The sequence below is a fragment of the Danio rerio genome, chromosome 4 (assembly GCF_052040795.2).
Source record: "Danio rerio strain M-AB ecotype USA chromosome 4, GRCz13ab, whole genome shotgun sequence".
In the NCBI taxonomy this organism is placed as follows: domain Eukaryota; kingdom Metazoa; phylum Chordata; class Actinopteri; order Cypriniformes; family Danionidae; genus Danio; species Danio rerio.
Window position 1 is genome coordinate 15,823,397 of NC_141024.2, and position 27,469 is coordinate 15,850,865.

General features: G+C 36.9%; 1 protein-coding gene across 3 annotated transcripts in view; it reads right to left on the reverse strand.

The window, feature by feature from the left end:
- Positions 1-27,469, reverse strand: part of plxna4 (plexin A4) — a 236,645-nt gene that overhangs the window by 53,597 nt on the left and 155,579 nt on the right. For all 3 annotated transcript variants that reach the window (XM_087246098.1, XM_087246097.1, NM_001004495.1), the window contains 2 exon segments: positions 22,608-22,708; positions 577-700 (listed from right to left, as the gene is read on the reverse strand). In XM_087246098.1, the coding sequence (XP_087102224.1) occupies positions 577-700; positions 22,608-22,708 (225 nt within the window).

Genomic DNA, 27,469 nt, shown 5'->3' on the forward strand with positions numbered 1-27,469 from the left:
GGCTAGTTAGTTTTTGCTAATTTATGTTGTTAAATTTAGATTGTATGTATCACCTTGGAGGTTAAAATGACAATGAAAACCTACTTGATTTGATCGCCAATGTTTCCTTAAGAGACTAGCAATGCTTAAGGATTACATTGAATTAACAAGAAGCAGATTTTTCTTTTTCTATTAAAGAATAACAACCAGAATATGGATTTTCATTCAAATATATCTAAAATAATACCAATATAAATGGTCAGGGTCTGATCTCATTAGATATCGAGTGTTCAAATGTCTGTGAAACATGTATTACGGTCAATCGCAATGACGCGTCATCATAAACCCATCAGTGCGAAAGGCAGATCCATAAAGGCTGAACTTAAATAAGAGCATGATCACATTAATGATGGAACCAGAAGAGCAATGGTCTCCGTAACTGAATTAGAGAAAGCTAATGTCGATATGTCCAGCGTTTGGCTTTGCCCTCAGAAACACTTAAAAGGGGTTCAGTGATTCCTCATTATTCCTTAAGGATATTTTATGGTGCGATTTACACCCAAGTAACCCAGGTGAGAATTGATAATTAGCACTCACCATCACACTGTACTGGGACACAGAGATGTTGTTGGGGTGAACACTGAGTCTCACACACTGCTTTATATTTGAGGCGAAGCGGCGAGGCTCGGATGACCGCTCACACTTCTCTTTTCTTGTACACCTGGAAAACAAAGACAAAAAGAAATACGTGAGCTCCTGAGGAGGGGAGAATGACAGGCCATGAAAGGAAGACAAAGCATTTGATAGAATGCAGGGGAAAATAAAAACAGCTGCACAAATGCGTCCAACCATCTCCCATCTGTGACCAGAACAGCATGAAGAAAATAGAACACAAGCTTGGTTACTAGTCCAAATCCATGCATTATATTTCTGTTTCATATTTCAGATGAGAGAAAGAAAGAAAGCAAGAAAGAAAGAAACAAAGAAAGACCATTTGGTGACTCTATCCTGTTTCTGTTCTCTTGGCAGTGCTAAAACAACAGCGACTCTATTTGTGGAAGCAGAGCAGGCCCAAAGGCCGAGGGACAAGCCAGCTTTGTGTTCTACCCTTAATGAAGTGTATTCATCACTCCCCAGTTCTGCAGGTGGGTAGAATCAGAGCTCAGAGACCCCCGCTTCAGATCCAAACACACTCCGCTCTGATCCATTCACAACACCAGGTCACAGAGCCGACGAGGAGACTACCATTACACTGCAACATCTAATCCAGACACATCAGATTACAGGACCAGGGTTAAGCAGGTTTCAGACCTGTTTACACTAGTGATTTTTAATTAAATAGTAGGGTTATATATGGAGCTAAAAATATGCCAAAACAATCTGAATTTGAATTCTGTTAATTTGAAATTTTGACAATTGTAATTTAATAAATCTGAATTTTTATATGATGTTAATTTTTTTTAAATTTCTTAATTTGAATTTCATAACTTAAATTTTGAACATATGAATTTTAAGACAACTGAATTTTTCAAGGCTGAATTTTTTATAGACGCATTTCCACACTTCAGATTTTTTTTTGTTCTAAATTGATAGACTGCAGATATCCAGTTTGTAAAAATACAGTTTCAAATTTTCAAGATGAAGAAATTTAGAACATCAAATTTAATATCCTAAATTTCAAATATATATTTTCACAGATAGTGGAATTCAGATTCAGCAGAAAGTAGGTCAGGGGTCATCAACTCGAAGAGTAAATGAGTTTGAAAACGCATCTATAAAAAATTCAGCCTTGAAAAAATTCAGCTGTCTTACATTTCAGATGTTTAATATTCAAGTTATGAAATTCAAATTCAAATTAAGTTATCAAATTCAAATTATTTTTTAAACGGCATATAAAAATTCTAATTTAATAATTAAAATTAATAATTAAAATTGTCAATAATTCAAATCAACACAATTTAAATTCAGATTGTTTTGGCATATTTTTAGCTCCATAATATGGGTGCTTAAAAACAGAAACCAGCACATTCTCACGGCAATTCTGAACTTTTTGATTTTGTGGTTAATTCATATGAAATCGTAGGATATCATTCGTACAGTTTAGTATGGTTTGCCTATTCCCTCAATGATGGTTTTTCCTTTTTAAATTTGTACATTTTTGTATGACTGATCTCGTATGAATTAGAACGAATTAGCCACTAAACTGACAAAATGTAAAATAGTTACGACTCCTCGTGAGATCAGGCTGATCAAAACACTGGGTAGTTTGAGGAGGCCAGAGAAACATGAAAAATCATCCTGGTTTTACCCATAATAATGACCATTAAGAAATGAAGTTTGTACATCATTGTTCGTAATAAGGTTATTAGTATTAGTATATGTTACATAAAAATAAATCCTTTTAAGACATTTCTGACCATGATTTTATATATATATATATATATATATATATATATATATATATATATATATATATATATATATATATATATATATATATATATATTATTACCACGTATAAAAATTGTGCTTTTAAGTTTTTAATTTAAATATAAAAGTTTTACCTACAGTACTTGCATAGTACAGAAGTAAACCTTCTGCTCTAACTGGGTTTTTTAGGCTGTCATTCCCTTCACTAATCCAGATTGGCTTTATTCAAATCTGTGAAGCAATTAACTAAAAATCAGAGTCGTTACAAGAGGGAGAGAGAAGTTTATAGTGGATGACAGTTGTGACAGCGTTTTCTTCCACTGGAGAAAAGAAGAGGAGAGCGAGAGAGGTAGGACAGTAAATGAATTGGAAAGTTAAGAAGCCTAACGTGGAGAACTCTGAGAACAGAATGGGAATAATCTGCTGCTGAATGAAAGAGGAAACCAAAGAGATTTAAAATGGCAACAATCATCCTCTTTCTCTGTGCTAAGCAGGTCTAAGATGCGTTTAATCAGAATGGCCTCCTTTGTAGCTCCAATCACACAGCCTGAATCCCCTTTCTGCAGCTGATTTAATAAGCATGCTGTGTAGTACGTGTTCAAACACACACACACACACACACACTCACACACTAGGTGGAATCTATGGGTGGTGAAACACTGAACTGTTAAGCAAGAAACTGTGTGTCTTTCTCAGAGCGCGGTGGGAGAGACAAACCGTCTTATGTGTGCCTTTGGATGATTTGGCAAGATTGTGCATCCCACAGTTAGACGCACTTGTCAAAGGCCTTTAATAAAACATCACATACAGTCGCACCTAACAAGTCTCTCAAACCTCACTCTGTCCGCACCCATTATGTAAGACTACAGGAAAGAAAATATGTCTGTTTAAACACAAACATCATCCTTCTTCACCAACAGGGGGCGTATGAGAGTTGTCTATTAATAATTTTGAGATTATAGGGGCTTTGACTGGCTGTGGCTGAAACAAGCCACAGTAAGGACGAGAATATTTCTTATTTAAAAGGGTTATAAAGAAGATGTCTGCCTATGGCCTGAGAGGACTGTAAAAACATTTATGAGCCTTCATTTATGAGCTTCAATAAAGCAGGCTCAGAGAAAAATATCAACAATATGAACAGCAACATGCTTGTGTCTTTTGTTACTTAGTTCAATTAAATATTTGTTGGAATCAAGAAAAGTATAAAACTGATATTAATTTTCTTCAATCAAAATTCTAATTTTATTGTGGTCAAACTTTTAAGTAAAGCCTACATGTTTATATGAATAATTTATATATAACAAATGCACACACATAATGTATACAGAAATATAAATTGAATTATTAAAAGTAATTTCATATAAATAATGCAGACAAGCAAGTGTCCAATCAGACCCCCTCGTTTTTCAGACCGCCTAGTATTTCAGACCGCCTAGTTTTTGATGATTTTTTGCTGGTAATTCCCAGAAATTTTGCGATTTAAAATAAATATATTTATAAATATACATTTGAAGTCAGAATTATTAGCCCCCCTGAATTATTACCCCCCCCCCCTGCTTATTTTTTCCTGTTTATTCCTGTTTATTGTTCTGTAGACTATAAAAAAAAAAAAAAAAGCTTAAAAGAGCTCATAATTTTGTCCTTAAAATGGTGGTTCATAGTTAAAAACTGCTTTTATTCTAGCCGAAATAAAACAAATAAGACTTTCTCCAGAAGAAAAACCATTATCAATATCACTTTAACTCTATATAAATAAAAAAATATCTATATATATATATAATTATAAAAATTATATCTATCTATCTATCTATCTATCTATCTATCTATCTATCTATCTATCTATCTATCTATCTATCTATCTATCTATCTATCTATCTATCTATCTATCTATCTATCTATCTATCTATCTATCTATCTATCTATATATATATATATGTTTAGATATATATACATCTGACATCATGTACCTCGCTAAGGTATGCGTTAGGTATTCCCTAGGTATTAGGTATTAGGTAAGGACATGCGTTACAGTACCTCCTCCTTTCATGCAATGTAATGATTGTGAGGGCGCAGGTGAGACATCATTTTTGCTCAAATACATCACGTGTGCTGCGTATACAACATCTATAAGTCATGTAAAACAATAAGTCATGTGAAATGGAAAGCTAACTGAAATAAATCTAAATTGATTATATGGTTTGGAATTGGATGCTTTATGAGATTATTTATGTTTTTTGACATTATTTTGCGTTTAATTAAGAATTTTGTAGGATCGCAAAAAAGAGAAAATTTTGTTGATTTTGCGTTGGATTCAGCGATGGCGAAATCGCGAAAAACTAGGTGGTCTGTCTAATGCATTTATTAAGGTATATAAGAGAGTATGTGATAATTAAAAAATGTATTACATTTTAAATGACCAAAAACTTACTGCTGACAAACCCAATTTTTTTGTTTTTAAAAAGTGGCAAAATATAAAGATTTATAATAGCAACTAATTAATAGTGTGGGATCTTTTAATGATTCTGTAATGGAAATTCATTTTTAGATGAGCTTTATATGTTAGAAACTTGTCTAAGACTCATTATTACATGTGTGTGTATCTGTGTTCTCCATATGTTCATCATAAAACCTATGTGTACATTTTTATAGATAACTATATTTCTTTAGGTGAAAGCTTTTTCATTATCCTAAGAAGGATGTGTGGTTGTTATGAGCATATCGCACGAACAGCAGAAGACGCCTGACGTAATTGTAGATGAGGCCTTATTGGGAGTTGACCTCGTAAGCAGTACAAACTAGATAAAAAGGGGAACACACTTTGCTTTAGTATCTCACTCTGCAGAAACTGTTGTTGCTGTATGACTGTGATCTTCTTTATAAAGAATAAAACTTGTAAAAGACATCCCGGGTAAGACTTTGTTTCTTGACCACTGAGAGAGCCTCCTTAGAGAAAATAGCCACTACAATTCTTAATATAATTTTGGGTTTTAGGTTTATAAACTATTGTTACATTGAATGAAAATTTTGTAGATGCATTCTGTAAATCATGGTAAACATGTATAAGGATAATTTATTACTCAAAAAAAAAACTATATTAATATAATATTGTTACTAACAATGACTCGTAATTCCAGTTTTCTGCTTTGTATTTCTGCTTGATGAATACTTTGACGTGTGTATGAGTTAAATTGGTTATTAAAACTGCCTCAGTCCCCTCAGCAAATGTTTTTCCATCTGATGAACTGATCTCCTAGATAAGTCATCCTGCGCGCACCTGTCAACACGCAGGAGGTTTGTTTTTAATACCTTATCATTAGTAAAGTAAACTGCTCTATTAGAAGACTAAGGAGTAATTTGTTTTCCTCGTTATGTAAATTCTGCCCCGAACATGGAGAAATGCGGCACTTTGATGAATAATGAACAGGAAATGAAACCGCATCAAAGCGATCAGACAGACGGGGAGCACAGGAGTGGGCACATGCAAAACACTAAGGACAGCCATTGGCATCTCGCCTGCCCGCTCACTTCCTGTTCCCCTCATGACCCTCTATTCACTCTCTGACACACTGACCTAAAATACATTACATCACTCATGCCAGCAGAGGAGATAAACAAATGAAAACACACACACACACACACACACACACACACACACGTCAATAAATTAATCAAAACATGCAATTAGTGCATTAAAATCCATTTTACTCTGTTTGATTGAGAAGACACTAAACCAACCAATCCCACAGACAGTGAGAGAGAGAGAGACAGAGAGAGAGAGAGAGAGAGAAAGAGAAAGAGAGAGAGAGAGAGAGAGAGAGAGAGAGAATACTACAAAAGTCAGCCAGAAGCAGCTAAATTAATAAGTACTGTAAAAATAATAAATCTTTCATGGAGTTTTTTATTCGACAGAGTTCCACTTGCTCTGCGACAAAAACTGTTAATTTACAGTAAGAATAAGTTGAAGCTCATACTCGGAAACAGCACAAACCTCACTTTGCCAAGGCAAATCTATATTAAACATAAGGGATTACATTGCTCAAGTGTGACAGATGACATTGACCTAATGGAGTTTAAAATGTGTGTAACTCCCAAGGTCTGACCTGCAGCGTGAAGAACAGACTACTGTAATGGGGGAAACACTGGAGACGAACTGCACAAGTAGCTTTCATAAGAAAAAGACAGTCTAGTATTAGAAAAGCAAACATTATGTAATTGTATAGTGTACATTTTGTATAGGCAAATAAGAGGAAAGAATTACAAATGCTTTATTAACTTAACTTCATCCAGTTTTGTGACCTAATCTAGTGAGGCTGTTTATAGTTTATAAATCCCTAATAAATTACAATAAAAGGCTCAGTTATATTCTAACCAGGAGAAAAGGAGAGAAAATAAACGGCTTTATTCATTCCAAATTATTTGAAGATGCACAAATGAAACTTCATCAAATTAAAAATAAATCTTTGCAATTTTATCTAAAATAAAATTACTGCGCAGTTTAAACATCGCTAAATAACATTGAAATATTGTATCTTAATATAACGTTAAATTATTATATTGCTGATGTTTTTTTTTCCAATTTTATGTTATATTTTCACACTCCTGTCACTCAGCAATGTTTAAACTTTACAATAATTTTACTTTTTAGTGAAGATTGCAAAGATGTATTGTTCATTTGCCTTTAATTGTCATTTATAAGGGATTTATAAAGCATAAATAGTCCTCATTTTAGATTAGGTCACAAAACTGCATGAAGTTGAGTTGATAAAGCATTTATTAACATACAAATTAAGTTATTAGTTTATTAATCATTTACTAATTCATTCTGAATGGTATTAAAAACCCCGTATTACTCATAAATGATTTGTAAATAATGCGATACTTAGTTTAGTCATGAAAAATGCATCAGTAACAAAGTATGAAAATACAATTAATAGCACATTTTGAATGAAGTCAAGAATGGTTAAGAATTGAGCATTTGTAGCTGCAGTTATAAACTGCTTACTAACATAGAGTTAATGTTGAGTTAATGCTTAGCAAATAATGAATCCACTGTTTGCTAATGCTTAATAGATGATTCATAGTGTTTAGCTATTATAAAGTGTTACCCTAAAAACAGACATAGCACCTATTTTTTACTTTATACAAAGCTTTTTTTTGTATTTTACACTTAGAAGAAATGTCTGTAGTTTACGGATTAAAAAACAATTTCATTGTACTCCGATACAATTGTTATGCTAATTGTAAATCCTAAAACCAGAGAAAGTTTTAAAGTGGTCTCAGTTTTTTTTTAAATAGCCAAGTGCCACTCACATGCTTCAATCTTCTGGAGTCTGGCAGCATTATATTAGTGAACATGATTTGACATGTTCTGTAATGTACTGTATACTGTAAAGCCTCAACTACTGGAACAGACCTCAGATTTCATACAGTATGCATAGTATAACATGCATTTCTCACATTGTGATAATACCTCCAAATACTGGATTTAAAATATTAATCATGCCAGACATTTAAGATGCCATGGTAAAGTTATAGACGATGCTTAGCATCACTGACTAATTAACATTAATAAACTGAAAGTGATGAAGAGTAAGTGAAAAGGGATGGAAAAAGTAAAGCAGTGAGTACATTGACAGTTGATTTCAAATGGGTTTTTCATTAGCATGCTGCCAACTATGCAATACTCCAAGCAAATGACATATTTTTCAGAATTGAATGAGCTTCAAATGGCATTTTCGTGGATTTTGTTGTTCACCGAGCATGTTGCAGTACATTCTGTGATTGCTGCCTAAGGAGTTGGCCAAAATAATAGATATCTGAGGAAGGCGCGTAATCAAGATTCTACCATTTGCAATGACCTTGAAATTGAGAAGGTAGTATAAAACGTACCTCTGCAGCCTTACTAGAGAGTTTTAAGAGAGGAGGAAATAAAAATCTACTGTTGCGCAGCCAATTTCACTCCAAATGTCTGACTTAGCTTTCATTATGCATAAAGCAAAAAGCAAATCCACAGTGCTGAATAACCACAGAGCTACCACAGAGTCCAAGTGCAAGCAGACAGACTTTTGAACTGTAGCCAGTTCATGCTCTACATATCACAGTACAGTAACATACTGAGATTACTCAATGCATATTAAAAATGCACTTAAACACACATTCATCCAGATGGTTATCAAGCTTCCTGGTGGGATGGTTTCCCAATAGTTTAGAGCAAGAAGAGGAGATTTTGCTGAACTATTGCCCAGTGGCCAGACAGACGAACCTCCTCTCAGTTGCACATATAGAAAATAAGATGCTTTTAAAATGCCGTGTGATACCCAGAGAGAAAGGGAGCGAGGGAGAGCATTGACAAAAGACGGAGCAGCCACACTGACAAATGGCAGGTTTAAATTTAGAGGCAGCACTGCGAGCGAGACCCTCAGAGCCCCCTGTGAGCAGAGCCAGTCGGTCAGCATCATTATGGAGAGAGCAGAGAAGAGGGATGGAAGGAAAGAGGGAGGCATGAAGCAGAGAGAAGAGACAGAGGAAGAGACTCGTGGAGAGTCATTACGCAGCCCAGTGGCTCTGACCCGATTATTCCCAGCAGAGACCTCGGGGCCAATGCCCCCCACTGGGCCACAAACCTCAGCTGAGTGGAAAATTAGTGTGGAGCACCCCGGGAACGACCCCAACACACTGACGCATACTGAGATGCACAAACACATGCCTGCACAAAAAACACCCAGGCTGCAGCAGTCACTTTCTGCCATCTTATGAACCTCTATATCACACCGGGGTGGGCTTTATTTTCTGCCATACAATTTTCTTTCATTATATTCTGATAGACGTTATATTGCATTAACCATGTTCTAATGTTGACTTTGGTAATACAATATTTTTTTTTCCAATTTAAAGCAAGTAAACACTACTTGCATGCATCAAAAGATGAGAGAGACATGTTTCCACTTAAACAGAATGAGACGTACTGCTAGTAAAGGAAAAAGAGCTAAATTCTTTCAGACCATTACTGAAAGGTTAGCATTTACTGGCAACCCAAAAATGGCCAAAAGTGGATTTGTATCCAGATCTATTTCAAACGCATCTTTCAAGCTTTTAAATATTTTAGCCCAATAATCAAATAATTTAGGGCATTCCTACAGCATGTGGATGATGATGATGCATCGCTGAGAGAGGGGTATATTTTATAGCATTTTCTAGCATTAGTTTAGTAAACCCTATGTAGAATCGTACATTGTATAAGCCCATGTCTTGTACATATAGAAGAAGTGTGTGAGAGCTCAAAAACATGCTCCCAGTGTTCATCAGATAACTCAAAACCTAAGTTCTCTTCCCGAGCGCCTCTGGCTTGAATTGCAGAGCCTGGATTAATATTGTGAATCAGATTATAAATGACAGAAATGCTATGTTTTTAGTGTGTTTAAAGCCTTAACAAGTCATCCAGTAGAGATTCAGCAGGATGATTTGGAAAATGAGGGAATAGGTTTTGCACAAAGTGCCTGACTGGAAAAAAATGGTGAATTAGGTAGGTCAAATCTTTTTAAAAGGTTATTAAAGGATGAGAAAATACCTCTCTCGTAGAGGTCATCAATGATTTTTATGCTGTTATCAAACAACATATTGAAACCACATCCGTATTGAATGGTGCAATACAATGTTTTTTTAAATATTGGAGAAAGAATGAAAAACCTATGTAAACCAGTGTGTTGCCTAAATTGAGTCTATATCTTAAATGATTGGGATACTACTAAATTTAAACTGACCTTTGCAGGTAAAGGTAATTGAGAGGATAAAACAGAGCCCAGAGAAAGACGAGTTGAGGACTGTTCTAGGTAAGCCCAACGAGGAAATTCAGAATTTATATTGTTCCTCCAATATAAAATATTTTGGATATTCCAATAATAATGTAGAAAATTTGGGAGAGGTAAAACCCCTCTATTTTTTAGGGAGCTGCAAAATAATTTCCTTAATTCGAGCTGGTCTATTTCCCCATAAAAAGGAAGTGGTACATTTGTCCAAATCCATAAGAAGTAATGCAGTGAATTTACAAAAGTGTAGTTGGAACAAACCAGGGTTATTATACATTTGCGCTGGAACTATAACATTTTTTATAAAACTAAAATCTAATTTGTAATAAAATAAACATTTCCGTTTTATTATATGAAAATATTTTATGTCAAATGAAGTCTGTAAACAGTTCAAAGTTTGTTACTTAAATTACATTATGTAACAACTCAATAAAACAGATGTAAAAACCACTTCAATATATCCGTGTAACAAAAAGATAAAAGATAAAGCATGAGACTAGTTCAGCTCTATTGAACATAACAGCAAATCTGGCTAAAAGTATCAGCATGACCTCTTTCTAAACACTTTTATGCTCCTAAAATCCATCTGACTCCAAACCACGGCACAGCTGGAGAGACACACTACCAATCAAACATTGCACACATCCACACAAATACCCACAATTCATCTCAATGCCATAAAAGCGTCAAGTTTTCCGTGACGCAGCAGCACTTGCCTCAAAACTCGCATGCAATTTCAGGAGCTGTCAAAAACACCTCAGACAGGCTCCTTCATCTCATCTTCCTGCTGTCCCCGTTCCTCCTGGGCCAGGGGACCCATCTCACCCTGCTAATATTAAACAGATTATCTGTCTCCGCCAACACCGCGTCCCCTACAGATCTGATCAAACATTGCACATATTAACACCCGATATGTCTCCTGTGACTGCCTAACGGCTGTCAGAGGAACGTTTACAACTTTTTCTCCCTCTTTAAACGTTAAGAACGAGCAGACAGATCCTTTTTCCTTTCAGCTTTAGGGGTCAACTGAGTAACAACAGAAAAACGCACACGGCAACATGGAAGACCTTTAAGAATGTCTGAAAAGACAAAGGAGGAATGGATGCAAGGACATTTAGACTCTTTTGTCTTTAAAGTTAAACAAAGCATTGTAATGAGGTCACACTCAATAAGACTCCACCTAAGAAAGAAGAGAAATTTGAGAGTGTGCGGTTGCCATAGATAGACAGAGCGTCTGTCCTTTATCACAAAAGGGCAAACAAGCAGGTCTTCAGCCACCTGAGAGAATGAACCAACAGGTCCCTCTGTGCCCAGAGGAAAAATCAATGAGCCGCTCAAATTAGAGAGAACTCTCTGATCTGGTCCCGTATTTATGAACACTTTGAGTCAGTGAAGGGTGAAAGAAGTTTGGGAAATGGAATATCACGCTATGTGGAAATAAAGTCTGAAACACGCCTGATATTTGAAACTTGTGTAAAATTAGGCTGCGGTGAACACAGGACTTCTGTGTGTCTTTTTGTATCCTACCTACACTGGTTCCAAGCGGCACACCTGCTGAGCAGAGTTCTTTCCATAATTCACTGTGGTATTTATTCCTGGACCATTATAGATCATTCAAACAGTTGGAAAATCATGAAAAGGAAATGTTTCTCAAGATAAATTTAGAAGCATATTCTAACGGCATATTTTTTGGTTGCTATATCACACTGTGACAAGAAGTTCTGTTGTTTAAGAGACTTAAAAAGGTTATTGAAAAGCTCAAATATTTGGAGCATTTTCGTTTTGAGATGTACTGAAACCAGCGTGTGATAAATGTTTGGAAAGTAACTAACCAAAAGTAGAGATGTTACTTAGGCATTATAATGTCCAATCTACCCCCAAGTAGTTACTTTTTCCAAAGAGTGGACGGCTCATTTAAATCAGCAGATTCAAACAGAAATTGTAGCAAATGTAATTATTTAAATGTAATTTTTAAAAAAAAAATATTAATAATAAATATTCTTTCTTTAATTTCAGTTGATGGAAAAACTGAATTTTGTAATGCAATCAAAAAAAAAAAAAACTCATTGGATGAACTTCATTTAATTTCATCCAATAAATAAAATAAAACTAAAAATATATATTTACACAATTAAATGCAATTCAGTCGGTCCAACATGATTTTATCAAATAAAAATTTAAATACATTTGTATTTTTATTAACTTAAACTCAAAGGTCTGATTATATAATGTATGTCTAATATGTGCTGTACATTTCAAAGTTTCTTAGTTTTATTTGAAGCTATCCTTAATCAACTAAAAGAGCCATTTTAAGCATATTTGATGAGTGACATATACAGCTGACTGAGACTGATCTCAGAACTCATTTTAAGACAGTTATTGCTCACTGAGTAAAGCAACAAACTGCATTTTTGTTAATTTCGCTGCCAGCACCCAAAGCATGGTGCTTCTGCAAAGTGAAAATCTCAAAACTCAACACTTTACATAAAACTCTTCTAAATCTTCAAACTAAAGTGAGGAAGTATTTCTATTAACTTTAAACACCTAAGATTACTTTTATTGTAATTACTTTTTTTGTACTTTTATTAATTCAATCCCACTTAAAGAATGCTGAGAACTTCAAATCCCCCAACCAATTCCTTCATGTTGTCCCAACACAAAATGCTTAAGTAAACTTAATGGTTTGCAAATTGAAGTGGACTGAGCATAAAACAAACAAACTGGTCAAAGAAATGACAAGAATTATGTTGTTTCAGCTCATTTTAAACGGGTTGTTTAAATAAGCAAGTAATCATTTTTTTTTAAGTGTGAAGTAATGAAGCAATGATTGATTAATGAATCTGATATGCATTTTCTTTTTAATAACAAAGCCAAAAAGTTTTGCTCCATAATATTTATGTAGAAACCCTCTCTAGAAAAGTAACACCAAACAGATTTTCCATTAATGTCTTTATATATTGTGTTGTGCACTCTTAAATAAACAAAAATTCAGAAAGTTTGTGTCGAATTGAACAACACAAATGATGTGAACTTCAGAATATCTTTTCATTTTCATGAAAGCACATTAATGCCTTTGGAAGCTACATGACTGTGAATACATAATGACAGCATTTTCTTTTATGCTTGAGCTGTTCCCTAAACTTCCTCCACATCTCCTCCCTGTCTTTTCAATCAAGGGCGGCACGCTCACTCTCTTCCTCTCTCAGGTGTGTCTGTCTCCATGTCAAGTTCACGCTCCGTCACACCAGGACAGGCCACCCCTCTCTCTTTCTGTGGTGACAGCGTGGTGACAGTGAGGGATAGGTTGAGTCGTGTAGGACTGCCTGCTCTCTGAGAGATCTCTGCTCGCTGACAGTCCTGCGTCTGGCTGGAGTTCTGTCCTGATGCTTCCGTCACTTTTGGAGCATGTTTCTTTCTCTCTGCCTGCCGCAAACCAAACTCCTCCTTCCAGGCTCTTCAGGAGCTCAGTGCCAGGGGCGACAAAGCCGGTTTGGCACCCTGGGGAGATGCTGCTCTCCGCTGGGCACGGAGGGGGTTGTGCGTGTTTTGGGTCCAAAAGAACCTAGGACTTTCAAATCGTTCAAGAAAAGCAGAGGTGGAATGCACTAAGAATAAACGGTGCCTGCTGATAGCACTGCTTCTGTGCATGAGCTGTCTAAGGCACTTGAGGAATACCACATACATAAGTGCTGTAATTACAGAGTATTGTCAGAGTTGGTGTCAGTTCCACAACAACTTTCTGAGGTGATATGTATTTATTTATATATATATTCGGTAGATGCTTTTATTGTAAGTGTACACCATGTTAAAGGCGAACATTTTTATCAGTAAAACAAGGATCAGAACCAATGATAATGGTGTTGTCACATTCAAGAATAATCTTAGATGTCAACATTCGACCTTCTATTACGAAGACACTGTATTAATATATGTGATACTTTTACACCTTGCTATTATTTACTCAGTGTACCAGTAAATCTTTTGTATTTTCATTCATTCATTCATTTACTTTTGGCTTAGTCTCTATTTCAGAGGTCACCACAGAACACTCATAAACACTCATTCACACACTCATACACTTATACCTATATCCAACATAGGCTCATGCTGAAAACGTAGTCCTATATACATTTCTGGAGATTGTGAACTATATAGCCAGAAGTACATAAGGCTTTATTTCATATGAAGCTATTTTTTTTTTGTGCTTACCAGCTGACCACTTATCTCTATATGGACGGATTGATGCAATTACCAGCTGTACAGTTATCTCGCCTGTATGTAAGCAAACTTGAGACGCAGAGAGGATTTGATCACAATGACAGGGTTTGAGTTTGGTAAAGAACGGTTCCAGAAAGTGGGAACAGAATCCAAAAAATAAAATATATAAGTAAATAATAAGGTGTGAATGTGGTAAGATCTGTAAATGTGGTAAAAATCAGACGAGGGTTTTTTTTTTTTGGATTACTTTTGAAAACTGTCAATTGGGCTTAGGGAGGTGGGTGGTCGGGTCACTCGGTGCTTTTGAAAACACTATCGGTTGGGTTTAGGGAAGGAGGAAGGTGGGTTAGTCAATTGGTCAGTCAGTCATTCAGTTGACAGCGGCCTCTGGTGGATTTGCGAAAACAAAAACTGCAAAATAACGTAGCTCCAGGGATGTATTTGGTACTCTCCAGAAATGTATATAGAGGTACATTTTCAAAATAAACCTAGGTTGCCTATACAGCATGTCTTTGGACTGTGGGGGAAACCGGAGTACCAGGAGGAAACCCAGGCTAACACGAGGAGAACATGTAAACTTCACACAGAAATGCCAACTAGTCCAGCCGAGACTTGAACCTGTTCCCTTCTTGCTGTGAGGAATGTGCTAACCACTCTGCCGCCCTGTTTTGTATTTTCTATTCTACATTTTTACTTAATTTGACCTTCGAACAGTACTACTGTCCAAAGTGCAGTTACTACATATTTGGTCAGAGATTAGACCTAAAATGAGCTGTTCTGTTTTGAGACAAAGCCTCTTTGTTCAATGTTGTCCCGTTACTCTTGTAATTTGTGACATGTAATAATATTGACTGTGTAAAGTTTTTCAGAAAGTAATTTTAGGGAATTTAAACCAATTTAGAGAAATGTTTTATCAGAACATACCCAGAATTCTAGCTCAGTGTATGACATAAAGCAACAAAACAAAAATATAAATAAATCACTTTACTACACCACACAACGATGAGTTCTTTCTGCAAGATGACATTCGTTGAGTTTTAGCATCACACAGAAGTCAAACAATTTTACCGCACCATCATTTCCTACGATAGACTTTCCTACAGACAATAAAACAGTCCTCTGAAACACAATGATAGCTTCTTCTCTCATCTCACATTAGAACAGAACGATGGGAGGACCCCGTCGAGAGAGGCTGTTCTAGTGGCATAAAGCTTTAGCATTCAACAAACACGCACACAGTACAGTGGATCAAAGAGCACTGTTTTAAAACATCTCCCAGTGCAGCCATTCAAACTAGATTTTGGACGCAAAGGTAAAGCTTTTAGACTGGATTTGTTGAAAGACAATGGTGTATGCATTTGAACTTAGAATTTATTAATGCAAATCATAAAGCAAGAATAATTTCGGAAACACAATATACACTAAAACCGGCGCTATACATTTGCATATTTTTTCATATAAAATAACATAAAAATAACAATAAAAAAAAACTAAATAAATGAATAAAACGTAGATTTGATACTGTTGTCTTACTTAGATGTGTACCTGATTAATTGTGTGCATATTAAAGTTTAAAACAATCATCTCATCTCTCATAAAGCCTCAGTAACAGTCTGTCAATGATACTGTTGGGATAGAGACATATTGATATTCTTGATTTGCCCCAAAATAATATCCATCTCATACCCATCCTAATAAAGATACATAAAGATATTATAATGGAGAGGGAATCTGCATCTCTGTCAATCTGCTCCAATCTCTGCCTGTCAGCCTTGTTCTGAAAAAGAGACAGAAATCTGACAGCCTTATTTTCGCGGTCTTAATTATGATTTACAGCCTATCTGTCTTCACGCCATTCCAAACCATCACAATTGCTGCTCATTTACATCCTGTGCAAAATGACTGCCTGCAAAACATTCTGGCAATGTTTCCAGGACATTTGTAAAGCAGTCATGGGAGTTATTCATTGTAGCCCTCGGGAACTAGAGCGATCGTCAGGGATGGATGTAATGTTGTTAAATGTTGGTGAATAGGTTTTCCACTCAATCTGGGATTAGAAAAATAAACAAATATAGACCATACATATTTACGACGCAACCATCTTTCATTCACTAAAAGCTATGCTGATTACACAAGACACAATATAATTAGGTACATAATTAGGTACAACGCAAGTACCAAGCACCAAGTTGGACCCCTTTCTGCCTTCATAATGAATCGAATCTGTTGTGGCATTAATTGATACAATTAGTACCAAGATGCCCATAACCGACAAGAAAATATCCCTCACATAATTTAACCAACAGCACCACAGGGCCTGAACTGCTGAGACAATGCAGGATGAGTTCATGGCCAAATTGCTGAAGAAAATGAGACTCTCTTTCTTTTGGCCAACCAGTGTGATTTACAGCATGTCATCTGTGTGTTTTTATGCTGTAGCTCATCTTTTTCAAGGTTTTATGTGTTCAGAGATGCTCTTCTTTCAGTAGTAACTATTTGAGTTACTGTTGCCTTACTATTAGCTTGAACCTGGTTATTGACTTCTGACCTCGGGCATCAACAAGACTCTTTTCAGCCCACAAAACTGCCATTCACTGGTTGTTTCCTATTTTTTGGACCATAAACCCTAGTGATGCTTGAAAATCCCAGTAGATCAGCAGTTTCTGAAATACTCGAACCAAGCACCAATGACCTTGCTATGTTCAAAATCACTTCAATCTGACGCTGTGTTTGAACCTCCTCAACCATAGATCACCTATACCACATTTTCATGACTAGTTGCTACATTGAGTTGTTTGTGCGTTGACTAGTAGTCAAACAGGGGCATCTAATAAAATGGCCAGTATATTAGCAATTTTTTATTTTGCTTTTCACAAATTTAATATGCAAGAGTGTGCAAACTTCATGTTGTTTGGCACAGACTAACTGTCGTCTCACAATTTAAAAAAGAAACCTATTCTCTCATAAACATGAACAAACATCCTTTCAGAGTCAAAGCAGCAAAGAGGGATAAGACGGGTAAAAATGAAAGCCTCGAGTAAACAAACTGCTCCATAAATTACACTTCTGAACATTTAAACTTGGGGAGCACCCTCCCCTCTCCTAGAGTTATTGATTTTTGCCTCTCTGGTCCTGTTTTCCAAGACTAACAGACTCTTCTGGAGATCTTCTGGGTAAACAGCAGTCTGGTGCGGGCGGCTTTGCTCCTGTGCTGATAGTGAGGGGGAGGTTATCTGAAGGTTGATTGGGATAAACAAACTTGCAGAGAGGCTCTTAAACTAAGCAGCAATTCACAGATAGTTGTCTGTTTTCCCTTGCTATCCAATCAGATGGCCTCAGATCTGAAAAGGGTATTTTAATGGTATTACTGTTGCCTCAGGTTTGTCTTAAGACATTTAAACGAAACATGCATTGATGTTTCAGCACATTTCTTTCTTCCTTGCCTTCTCGACACATCTTGACAAAGTGTTCCATGTTTTAATGCCCCTTGACTTTAAACTTTCAAGAAATAAAGTATTAAGATTAGTTAACACTGTCCACTAAGACAAAATAATAATGATTGTAATAAATTAAAACCCAAGAGTTTAAGGGGCTACGTGGTATTCAGTCTACAAAATGAAGGTCAGAGCCAAGCATCCTGAGACTGAGTTAATGCATTGTTAATTAACTGTCACACAATCCCCCCAAGTGGTTTATAAGCACACACACCTCCTCTCAAATGGACCCCTTTGACCCTTAACCCCTCTGCTTCACTTTCCCTATGATCAATAGTAGTGTGGGTCGAACAAATAAGCCCAGGCATCCATCCATCGCTTCAGCGTGTTGTTTTCCTCTCTCTCTGGTGATTTTGTGGAACTATGTTGACTTTTGTATGTCTCTGGAGAACCGGCGGTGTCCGACTCATCACAGATTCTTGCTCTCCAGCAGTCTGGGTTACTATATTTATGCTTTGCTGGCCAGCATATTGACCTCACTTAACAGAAAACAGCCCTCAGAAACTGTTGCTTTGTGCCATAGGACTATCCTTCTTCTGACTCCTATGACATGTCAAATGGTATGAAATAGAGGTTGGGAAGAGAGCTAAAAACTAACCTTAAAAATATCTGAACACATCTTCAACCTTGATTTAAAACCAGTGCCCAATAGTTGTGGTACAAACATCAATGATATCTCAAATCTATATAAACTTGTTTGCATTTACTGCTTGATGACTATTAAAGCAAGAATTTCAGCTATTTTTATATGCCAAAAACTTGGTGTGTTTCTTTCCATAAATAGCCAGACATTCCTCTTCATTTTCCTCTCCAGAAACCCATGGGTAACTATGGTAACTGGGCTTTTCTCAGAGGAAGAGGCAGCGCTAGATTTTACCAATATGATCACAATTAGACAATTATTACAGTTAATTTCCACTTCTTGTTAACATTTTTAATGATTTAATCTTTAATCCCTCACCAATAGCCAAGCTTTTCCTGCTATGCCTATGAATCACTCTGAATTACACCTACACAAGTCATTTCTAAAGCTCATATCGGGTAAAAATAGTTTATGAAGATGACAACTGATCTCAAACTGAAAATGATCAGAGGGGGACAGTGCAGTCCATCTGATCTCTGCCCTTCTCTATTGATTTGTTTACAACATCTTTCATCTCTCATTAAAATGACAACAATAGATGACAGTGAATCTCGCTCTGGTGTACAGCGGTTAAAATAAGCAATTTTCCCCATTCTTACCCATTAAAACTGGGTAGATTACAGCAGACAAATGGGGTGTGCTGGCAGGAGTCACACCTGGCGTGAGAGAGCCCTCTGTGGGCATGACTCAGGTTACAAGGTTTCTGGTTGAGTATGCAGGGGAGGAGAGAATGGGAAAGGTAAACTCCAGGGCAATCAATCAGCCGGGGACCTGGGGAGGCCAGGTCGGATTGCCTGACTCCATCAGAGAGTGGTGCTGTTCACTTTCTCTGGGCATGAGGCCACGAGGAACGAGAGCAGAGAGAAAGCTATAAGAAAGTAATGAAAAACAGAAGGGACGAATAGGATGCTAATGTGAAAAATGCAGTGAAAGACAAAGGAGTACCAAATAAGAGCCGGCAAGCACCCTGAATGGAACCGAGAGTTGGCTTCTGCAGATGCAGCCGTGCTGCATGTGTTGCCAACTAACATAAAGACCTCCTGTGCGTGCTGGTCCTTCTACCACCTGAGGCTAAACAACAAACTGCTGCTGTTTTTATTAGCATTGTGTCCCGTGTACACTTGACACTGTTTCTGCTGCCAGAGGACAGAGAGAAATGACAGAGTAAAGGAGAGAAAGAGCCAGCTTTCACTAGTAGCACAGTTTTCGCTCACAAATGACCTGTTTCCTTCATGGACAATCATGGTAGGTTGACCGGTCACTATCTGCAGTGTGAATACAGGCTGACACACAAAATTGTAACACTGTCTGGTATTTTTTTCAAAAACACAATATAACATGACATGTTTTATAATACATGTAAAACATATAGTCTACTAGAATTTTCTGTAGAATTACACACCAGTACCTAAATTCCAACACGTTTTCAATGTGATTTGAATTTATATAAAGAAGTAAACCAAGCTACGTCTCCTACAACTAACAAAGCATCAGCTGGATTTGGAAATACTCTAAAGCTTGAGTTAAAGACTGAAACTATCAAATATCCCGGGAGGGAATGTTACAAGCACAGGCCATTTGACCACCTGTCTCACTGTCCAGCCTTAATGCAGCTCTCACTTTTACAAAAGCAAACAGGAACGAGAGAAAAAGAGAGAGGGAGATGGTGTGAGACAGATGAGTGTGAGATTTTAAGCATGCCTGACCTTGGGCAGCCATGTGGCAAATGCCGTGCCCATGGCCCCTGTCGTGTCTAGTGCACTCAAAAGCCCTGAGAGAGACAGTGAGAGATCCTGAATGTCTACACATATCTTTACTTCCCCTCACCCTTTGCACTTAAGAGGGTAATGTTGCTCTTGGTCTGAAACACTGCCAATGACTGCAAGACCTGTGGTTCTTTAGTGGCACGGGTGATGTGTGCATGTGTATGGGTAGTGTTTTAAAACCAAGAAGTCACTGAATATGGAGCTTAGGAGTTGTGAGAAAGCTTAAGATTGCCATTCTGCACACATGCACGCTTCTCTAGGGTCCCCAAAAGAGGACGAGAATCCAATTTTCAATTTACAGTGAAGTGGGAATTGTGGATGTCCCTTGAGGCCCTAAAGCATCTATCACGCTCACTTTTTAAACAGTGGGAGGAAATGTGGGCCTTGTATGAGTATGTGTGTTTACTTGTGTCCGTGTGTGCACAAGAGTCTGAGATCCATTAGTGGAGAAAATGTGCGGTGGTGAAGAGAGCTGCTCTTCAACTCACAGGCCACACACTGATAGCCCTGATACTTACACTGAAGTACATGTTAGTTCTTCGTTTAGGGGTAAAAAGAAGTTTGGGAAACCAGAGCACATTCAGATATTTTCCAGAAGGCTAAGAAATGTTTAGATGAAGATAAAATACAATAAAGTGATGGGTGTTTTCCTCTTAATAACAAATAAACTCTTTCCAACTAAAATCACAGCAATGAGAAAGCAAGGATGTGAAATTCAGCACTTTGTCATGTCATGTTGTTTTGCAATGACAGTACTTTGAAGGTGTTTAGAATTTTAAGTAACCTGTTCATAAAATAAACTGATTTAAACTGAAGAAAACTATTAAAAACTGAATTTGTTTTACATGACCTTGAAAAAGCATAGCGATTGGAGAAAGTGCAAAATTATCACAGCTTTCAATATGAAACACATAGTCTACATTGCAAGATTAAAAAAATACAACTCAATCCAGAAGTGGCATGACATTTTTTTAAACAGCACCCCATTCTGCTCTCACACAAATCAGGACTGCTCTAATCATATCAAACACTTTTAATATTTCAGATAATAAATGTGAAGATTAGGGCTGCACGATATTGGAAAAAACATGCATTGCATTATTTTACTTTTCTGCGATACATATTGCAACACTGAGTATACTTTGATCAGATGAAACGACTGGCTCAATTTGGAATGAATTTATAATTCTAGATTGATAAAGATGATTTTGTAGTGGAGTGCATTTGCATAAAATATAATAAACCAATCACAAGCATTGATAAATTCAGTAAAGCAAATAATCTTATAAAAACAGTATTTTCTGAGAGTCTTGCAGAATTCCGCTACAAATTAATTAATCAAATGTAAAATGACCCAGCATACTCTTCATCATATTAATACTTAGATATGGTTAATATTTCCTAAAGTTACAAACTTTATAATTTCTTGTGCCTGAATGCCTGAAATCGACTTAACATGCTTACAATCACAGGTCATTTATATTCCAACTTAAAATTGTTGTAGATCCAGCAATGTGACTAATGCAGATGTGCATGTTGCAATATCGATGCTGAAAAGGTACATTGTGCAGCCCTAGTGAAGATCATGTCCATGATCACACCAGTATGTTCACAATAGACAAGAAGCACAGAGACTGAAATGACCACTACGAAACCTGCAGCACATATCAGTTGGACTTCAGAGATGAGGGAGAGACTTGTTCAAATGTGACAATAAAAACTATATAATGTGTGATCAAAACTGTACAACTGTTCAGCTTCACCAATAAAGACAAAATCTGAAGTGAAATCATTTTTTCAGTGTAGAAAACTGATAGCTTGCTAAGCTAGCAAATGTGAACATTAACATCATTGACCATCTGTTAAATAGTCAAAAAAATGCATTGCTTCACTGTTTCCTGGCTGTCCTAGATTTAGATGCTTGAGCTGATCCTGATATATTTTGTAATGGTATAGATGTATCCATTTTGTCTACATCGGCTATTTTGTCACATAACATTACACAAGGAGCTCCCTCTAGCATCATAATCTTAGTAACATCCTGTCATAAGAGATGTGCCTAATTTCAGATCTTGCAGTTTTAGCATCTTTGAAACTCAAAAGAGGAAAACTTGTGAAAATTCTCCTTACTGTATGTGCGTGCTGTAACCTGTGCGTGCTGTATCTTTCATAATCGGGTAAGATTTAGAAACTCTTGTAGTGTGGGAATGGCATTATTCTACATTTGGCAGGACAGTGCGTGGTGTGCAAAGTGCAGGAGGGTTGTACTTACATGCTATGGAGAACACACCAGCCACAGTGAGGATCCCCAGATCCCAGGCACTCGTTACAGGACGAATACTGCTCACAGGCCTCCACCGGCACACGGGTAAGCTGGAGAAAGAGAAAGAGGGAGGTTGGGTTGAGCACAGACAGAGACTTTGAGTTATCCGTCTTTCTTAAGGTCTTCAAACTAAGTTGAATTCAACTACAGTATGTCTCAGTGTAAAGGTAAATGTTTTACTTCATCTTTATTAAATGTAAAACTTTTTTCTTTCTCTTAAAACCATCATAAAACTATTATAATTAAACGATTTAATATTATAATAAACTATTTAATATTATACTAAAAATTTTACACAAACAGAAAGCAAAAAGACAATGTGCAATGGCAAATAATCAAAGAATAATGAAAGCACAGACTGATAAGCGTGCCATTTTGTCACACACAGCGGGATAAGGATCTGCCGAGAGCATTCATCATGGGACGTCAACTCCAGCTAGAGCATCTGACTGTTTACAGCCAATTAACACTTGAGAGCTGGAGAGGTGCAGCGAAGGTGATGGAGAAATTCACCATACAGAGTTATCTGCTCTGAAATATACATGTGCCAGGGTTGAAAGGCGAGGGCCCCTCTGCCATCCCTGTCTCCATGGCTACAGCCTGGGGCCCTCCGCTTTCTTTTGCTTTGATTGATGACTTGTCACTGGTGGATGACTACTGTCAATCACAGTTTAGATGACAGCCGATAGGTCCAGAGCGGTCAGGCAGAGAGGATGACAGACGATGTCATTACTGGCCTCACCACGTTTTTATTTTTAACAAACAAATGGGCCTGCATTTCAATCAGACTTAAGAGTGAGATGCCATTTTTAGATTGAGAAGATTTGACTATGACATTTATATAAGAGCCGAGTGACCAGTCGCAGTGAATCATGGCTCATATTTAAGCGCGTAGCTCTTGTTCTGGTGTCAGCGCTCATCCATCACTGTGTTTACTGCTTATTCAGTATCTTTAAGTTCTGTCCAACTATTTCTCTTTCTGGAACATTCCTAGTGATATTTAGTCGACATTTATGTGAAATGGTTTGGACACATGGCACAAATGATAAAGAGTTCTGAACAATGCAGAAAAACCAAAACAAGACTGTTGCTTAGCCTACTTGTGTGGTAAATGTTTTGCCAGGGGATGAGAGGTCATTTCAGTGTTCATGGGATTATTTTGTTGTCTGTATCTCATCTAGCAGAAGAAAATTGCAGACTGAATTACCTACCGCTTCTTGACAGAAAGCACCTGGTGTAATTGAATATTCCCACTCAAGCTGATATCTCAGAGAGAACAAATCATTTAAAAAATCTCTTTTGACCACTACTGAGTGCCGCAGGGCTACTATGGGCCACCAAGGACAATTTGACAATTTGGCAAAAAGAAAATTAATCATGTGAATAAAAAGGCCTTTCTACCACTGAGAGAGAAAAATGCTACTGGTACAGTCAGAAAGTCATGTGACTGTGTGTATAGAGCAAACATGTGGATGCTAGACAACAGAACTTTTCTGTAAATTAAAATAGTTCATAATCTGTCATCAGTAACCAATCCTAATGTCTTTCCAAATCATAAAACTTTAGCTGCAATCCAAATGGCACACTATGCACTATGTACTTATGCACTTACACACTCAACAGCATAGTATATGAATTTAGTGTCGTACCAAATAGAACACTAACATTTTTTTACCTAGCAAAAATTAAAACCGTTTCAAAGATGATGTTTGACGGTTGCCAAACTAGTTAAAATGTATGACCAAACTTCCAAATAATACATGCCATGAGTATAACCACATTTACCATCGGGAGGCTGTATAATCACTCTTGTAGGAGCATTTTGCTTTCACAATCCAAAATAAATAAATAAAGTAATCTAACACCAGTGCCCGAAAGCTCTGCCCCTTCCGCTACATGGGCAAAGCTGTGGCCATTGAGTGTGTGAAGTATCCAACATTCCACACTTCTTCTTAACAGTTGAATAAGTGCATCATCAGGGTATTTAAAGTGCACTTATTCTTATTAGAGTTTTCAGTGTGGATGCACTACACACACTATTTATACTACCAAATAGCATAGAATAGTGCATAAGTATGCGATATGGGATGCACCGTTTATCCAATCATCAGTACTGTATGTGAGAATAGAAGCCCAAATACAATTGGATAATATTCGTATGAAGTAAATGTGTCTCTTCAAAAGACTTAAATACCCTTAATTCATGTGGATTAGGTTTACAATGTCTCTTTAAACATTTTGAATGACTAAAGTTGAAAGCGAATATTTCAGATTTCATTAAAGTTGAAATTTTTGTTTCAAGAGATTGTAATGACTATGGAATGGCAATGAGGATGAGTGCTTGATGAAAAATATTCATATTTTGATTCATCTCTCACTCTTTTGTCTATAAGTGCATCAATTTAATCTTTAAATTCGTTTTCAGATGTCTACAACCCAGAAGCTCATGCTGTAACATTTTGACCAGTATTTAGAGCAAACAAAAGAGACTTCTCCAACAAAATAGAAGAAAAACAGTCCTCTGAATGGCTTTTAACAAGAGATCCCTTTTTAAAATAGTTACATTTACAGCTATTATTGAAAGAAACAGCAAAGATGTCAAGGAAAAGAACAACCCAAATGAGAAAAAAAAACAGACTGGGATTTTGCCTGAAAGAGGACATCCTTTGGAAGAACACTCCAGATGGCCTGATCTCACTGCCATGTGCACGACTGAGGTTCTAAATCCAGAAAAAAAGTCATTTCTCTCTTGTCACGCACGCATGATGCCTGTCAACTGGCCTTGGTGTGCAGACACAAAGCCCCCGCGTCTCTCCCGGGCTGCACACCTGAATTCTCTTCCTCCATTTCACAGCTATGAAGAGGTAAATTATCAGGCATTGTGATAGAGCGTCTGCCTTAGCATAGGGGGCCTGGGAGACTGCAGGTTAGGCCTAGGTGAGCAGAGAGGGAGATTGACTCTCATTACCTTTGGAAAATGATAAGGGTTTAGGAGCCGCCCGTGAAATTCTCCCCTCTGATATGACAGGCTTTCTTCCTATTTATGAAGGAGTGTGTTTCGCTTTTGGGAAGGTCTGTTTCTTGCCTCTGTATGTGTGCGTGTGTGTGTGTGTGTGTGTGTGTGTGTGTGTGTGTGTGTGTGTGTGAGAGAGAGAGAGGTGAAATCTCTGCAAAGGCAAAAGCTTTCACAAAGCAACAGATCTGTATGCAACAGGCATGCAAGATTGATAAAAATCTCAGAAATTAATAAGAGAGGAGAGCAACCCGCAAAAGAAATTGATAATCTCATGTGTGAGTATGGAGTGTTTATATTTTCTCCATTCAGCTAGACACAAACCCTATCATCACATGATGTGAAAAGCAGGCTATTTTTAAAGCTGAAGCAGAGCCATCTGTCTGCACACCTCTCTTTTAATAATAATACTGATAATATTCTTTCACATTTACCGAAGAATATGTGACTGTGTGATAACGGGTTTGCTAGGACATTGCAATGCTATTGCTAAGGTGCTTTGAGTGCTTTGCAGAGAGTTGCTATGCTATACCAAACTGTTATTGGCCCAAAGTCTGTAAAAATGACAGACCACATGTTTGTTCTTCCCTAATTTTAGAAGCATAAGAGACTATTTCACACACAAACATGAACTGACAATGTTTTTTATAGTGCATATCAGCCTGCATCATTTCTTATTTCTCCTTTTACAGCCAAGTAAAATCAGTTTTGCATTTTAACAATACTAGTTGTAACTACTACTGCTGCTGCTACTATCACCACTACCACTACTACTAGGGCTGCACAAACATACGAAAAAAGACAGCAATCCTGATTGGACCCTACACATGATCTTAATTATGATTTTCTACAATTCAGACAATTCTGAAAAGGTCAGGAGTGAAGCATAAAGGCAGGCGCACAACTCTTCACATTGTTTAATATACATTTCTCAGCAACATGGACACCTCCAAATGCTGTGTCACATACTGTATTTATAAGGTATAATTCACTCAAAAACTTACTTTCTGTCATAATGTAATGATGTTTTGGCGGCCGCAAAATCACGCATGAGCTGATGCACTGTTTGTTTACAACTGAGAGGACCAGCGCCTGCCCACCAATAATATCTACTTTAGTGAACAGACCTGCATAGGCTGTGAATAAAAGTTGTAAATAACATTCAGTTTGTTGGACAGATCGATCGTTTGGGAGCCGCGCTGGAAATATGATTTGCATGAATGTTTTATTTCTCAAAGTGACAGCAAACATGATCATACAAAATGTTCATATCGCATTTTAGACTTATGATTATGACAAGCATTTGATATGTTTTTTTTTTGTGTTGTGCATGAAAATAAATGTTTACTGGGTCAGTATAACTACTTCAGCCTGTGTAACGTTGAATAATGCAAGAGGGAATCTGATCATGACAAATGCCTGATTACACCAGAGAAAAAAAGTCTAATGTTCTCAATGACAAATGACAAGCATATATCTCAAACATAATAATTCAACTTCAGAATTGTGAATAGTATTCTGATGCATCACTTTACTGTGCATTAACAACCAGGACATATTTAAAAGTCTGTTCAAGTCTACCATTCAACGTGTACACAAAATTAAGCATTGTAACCAACAGTAGACCTACACATAGACCTAATATTGTTGCTGTTTTACCACATGTTTGGGAATAAGAATAATAGCCTTCTCATATTAATTTTTATTTTACATCTACAGAGTCATGAGGAAAATCGTGATGTTGTTTTAAGGGAAAAAATGTGATGCTTTTTTTCTTACTTCTAACTACTACTACTGT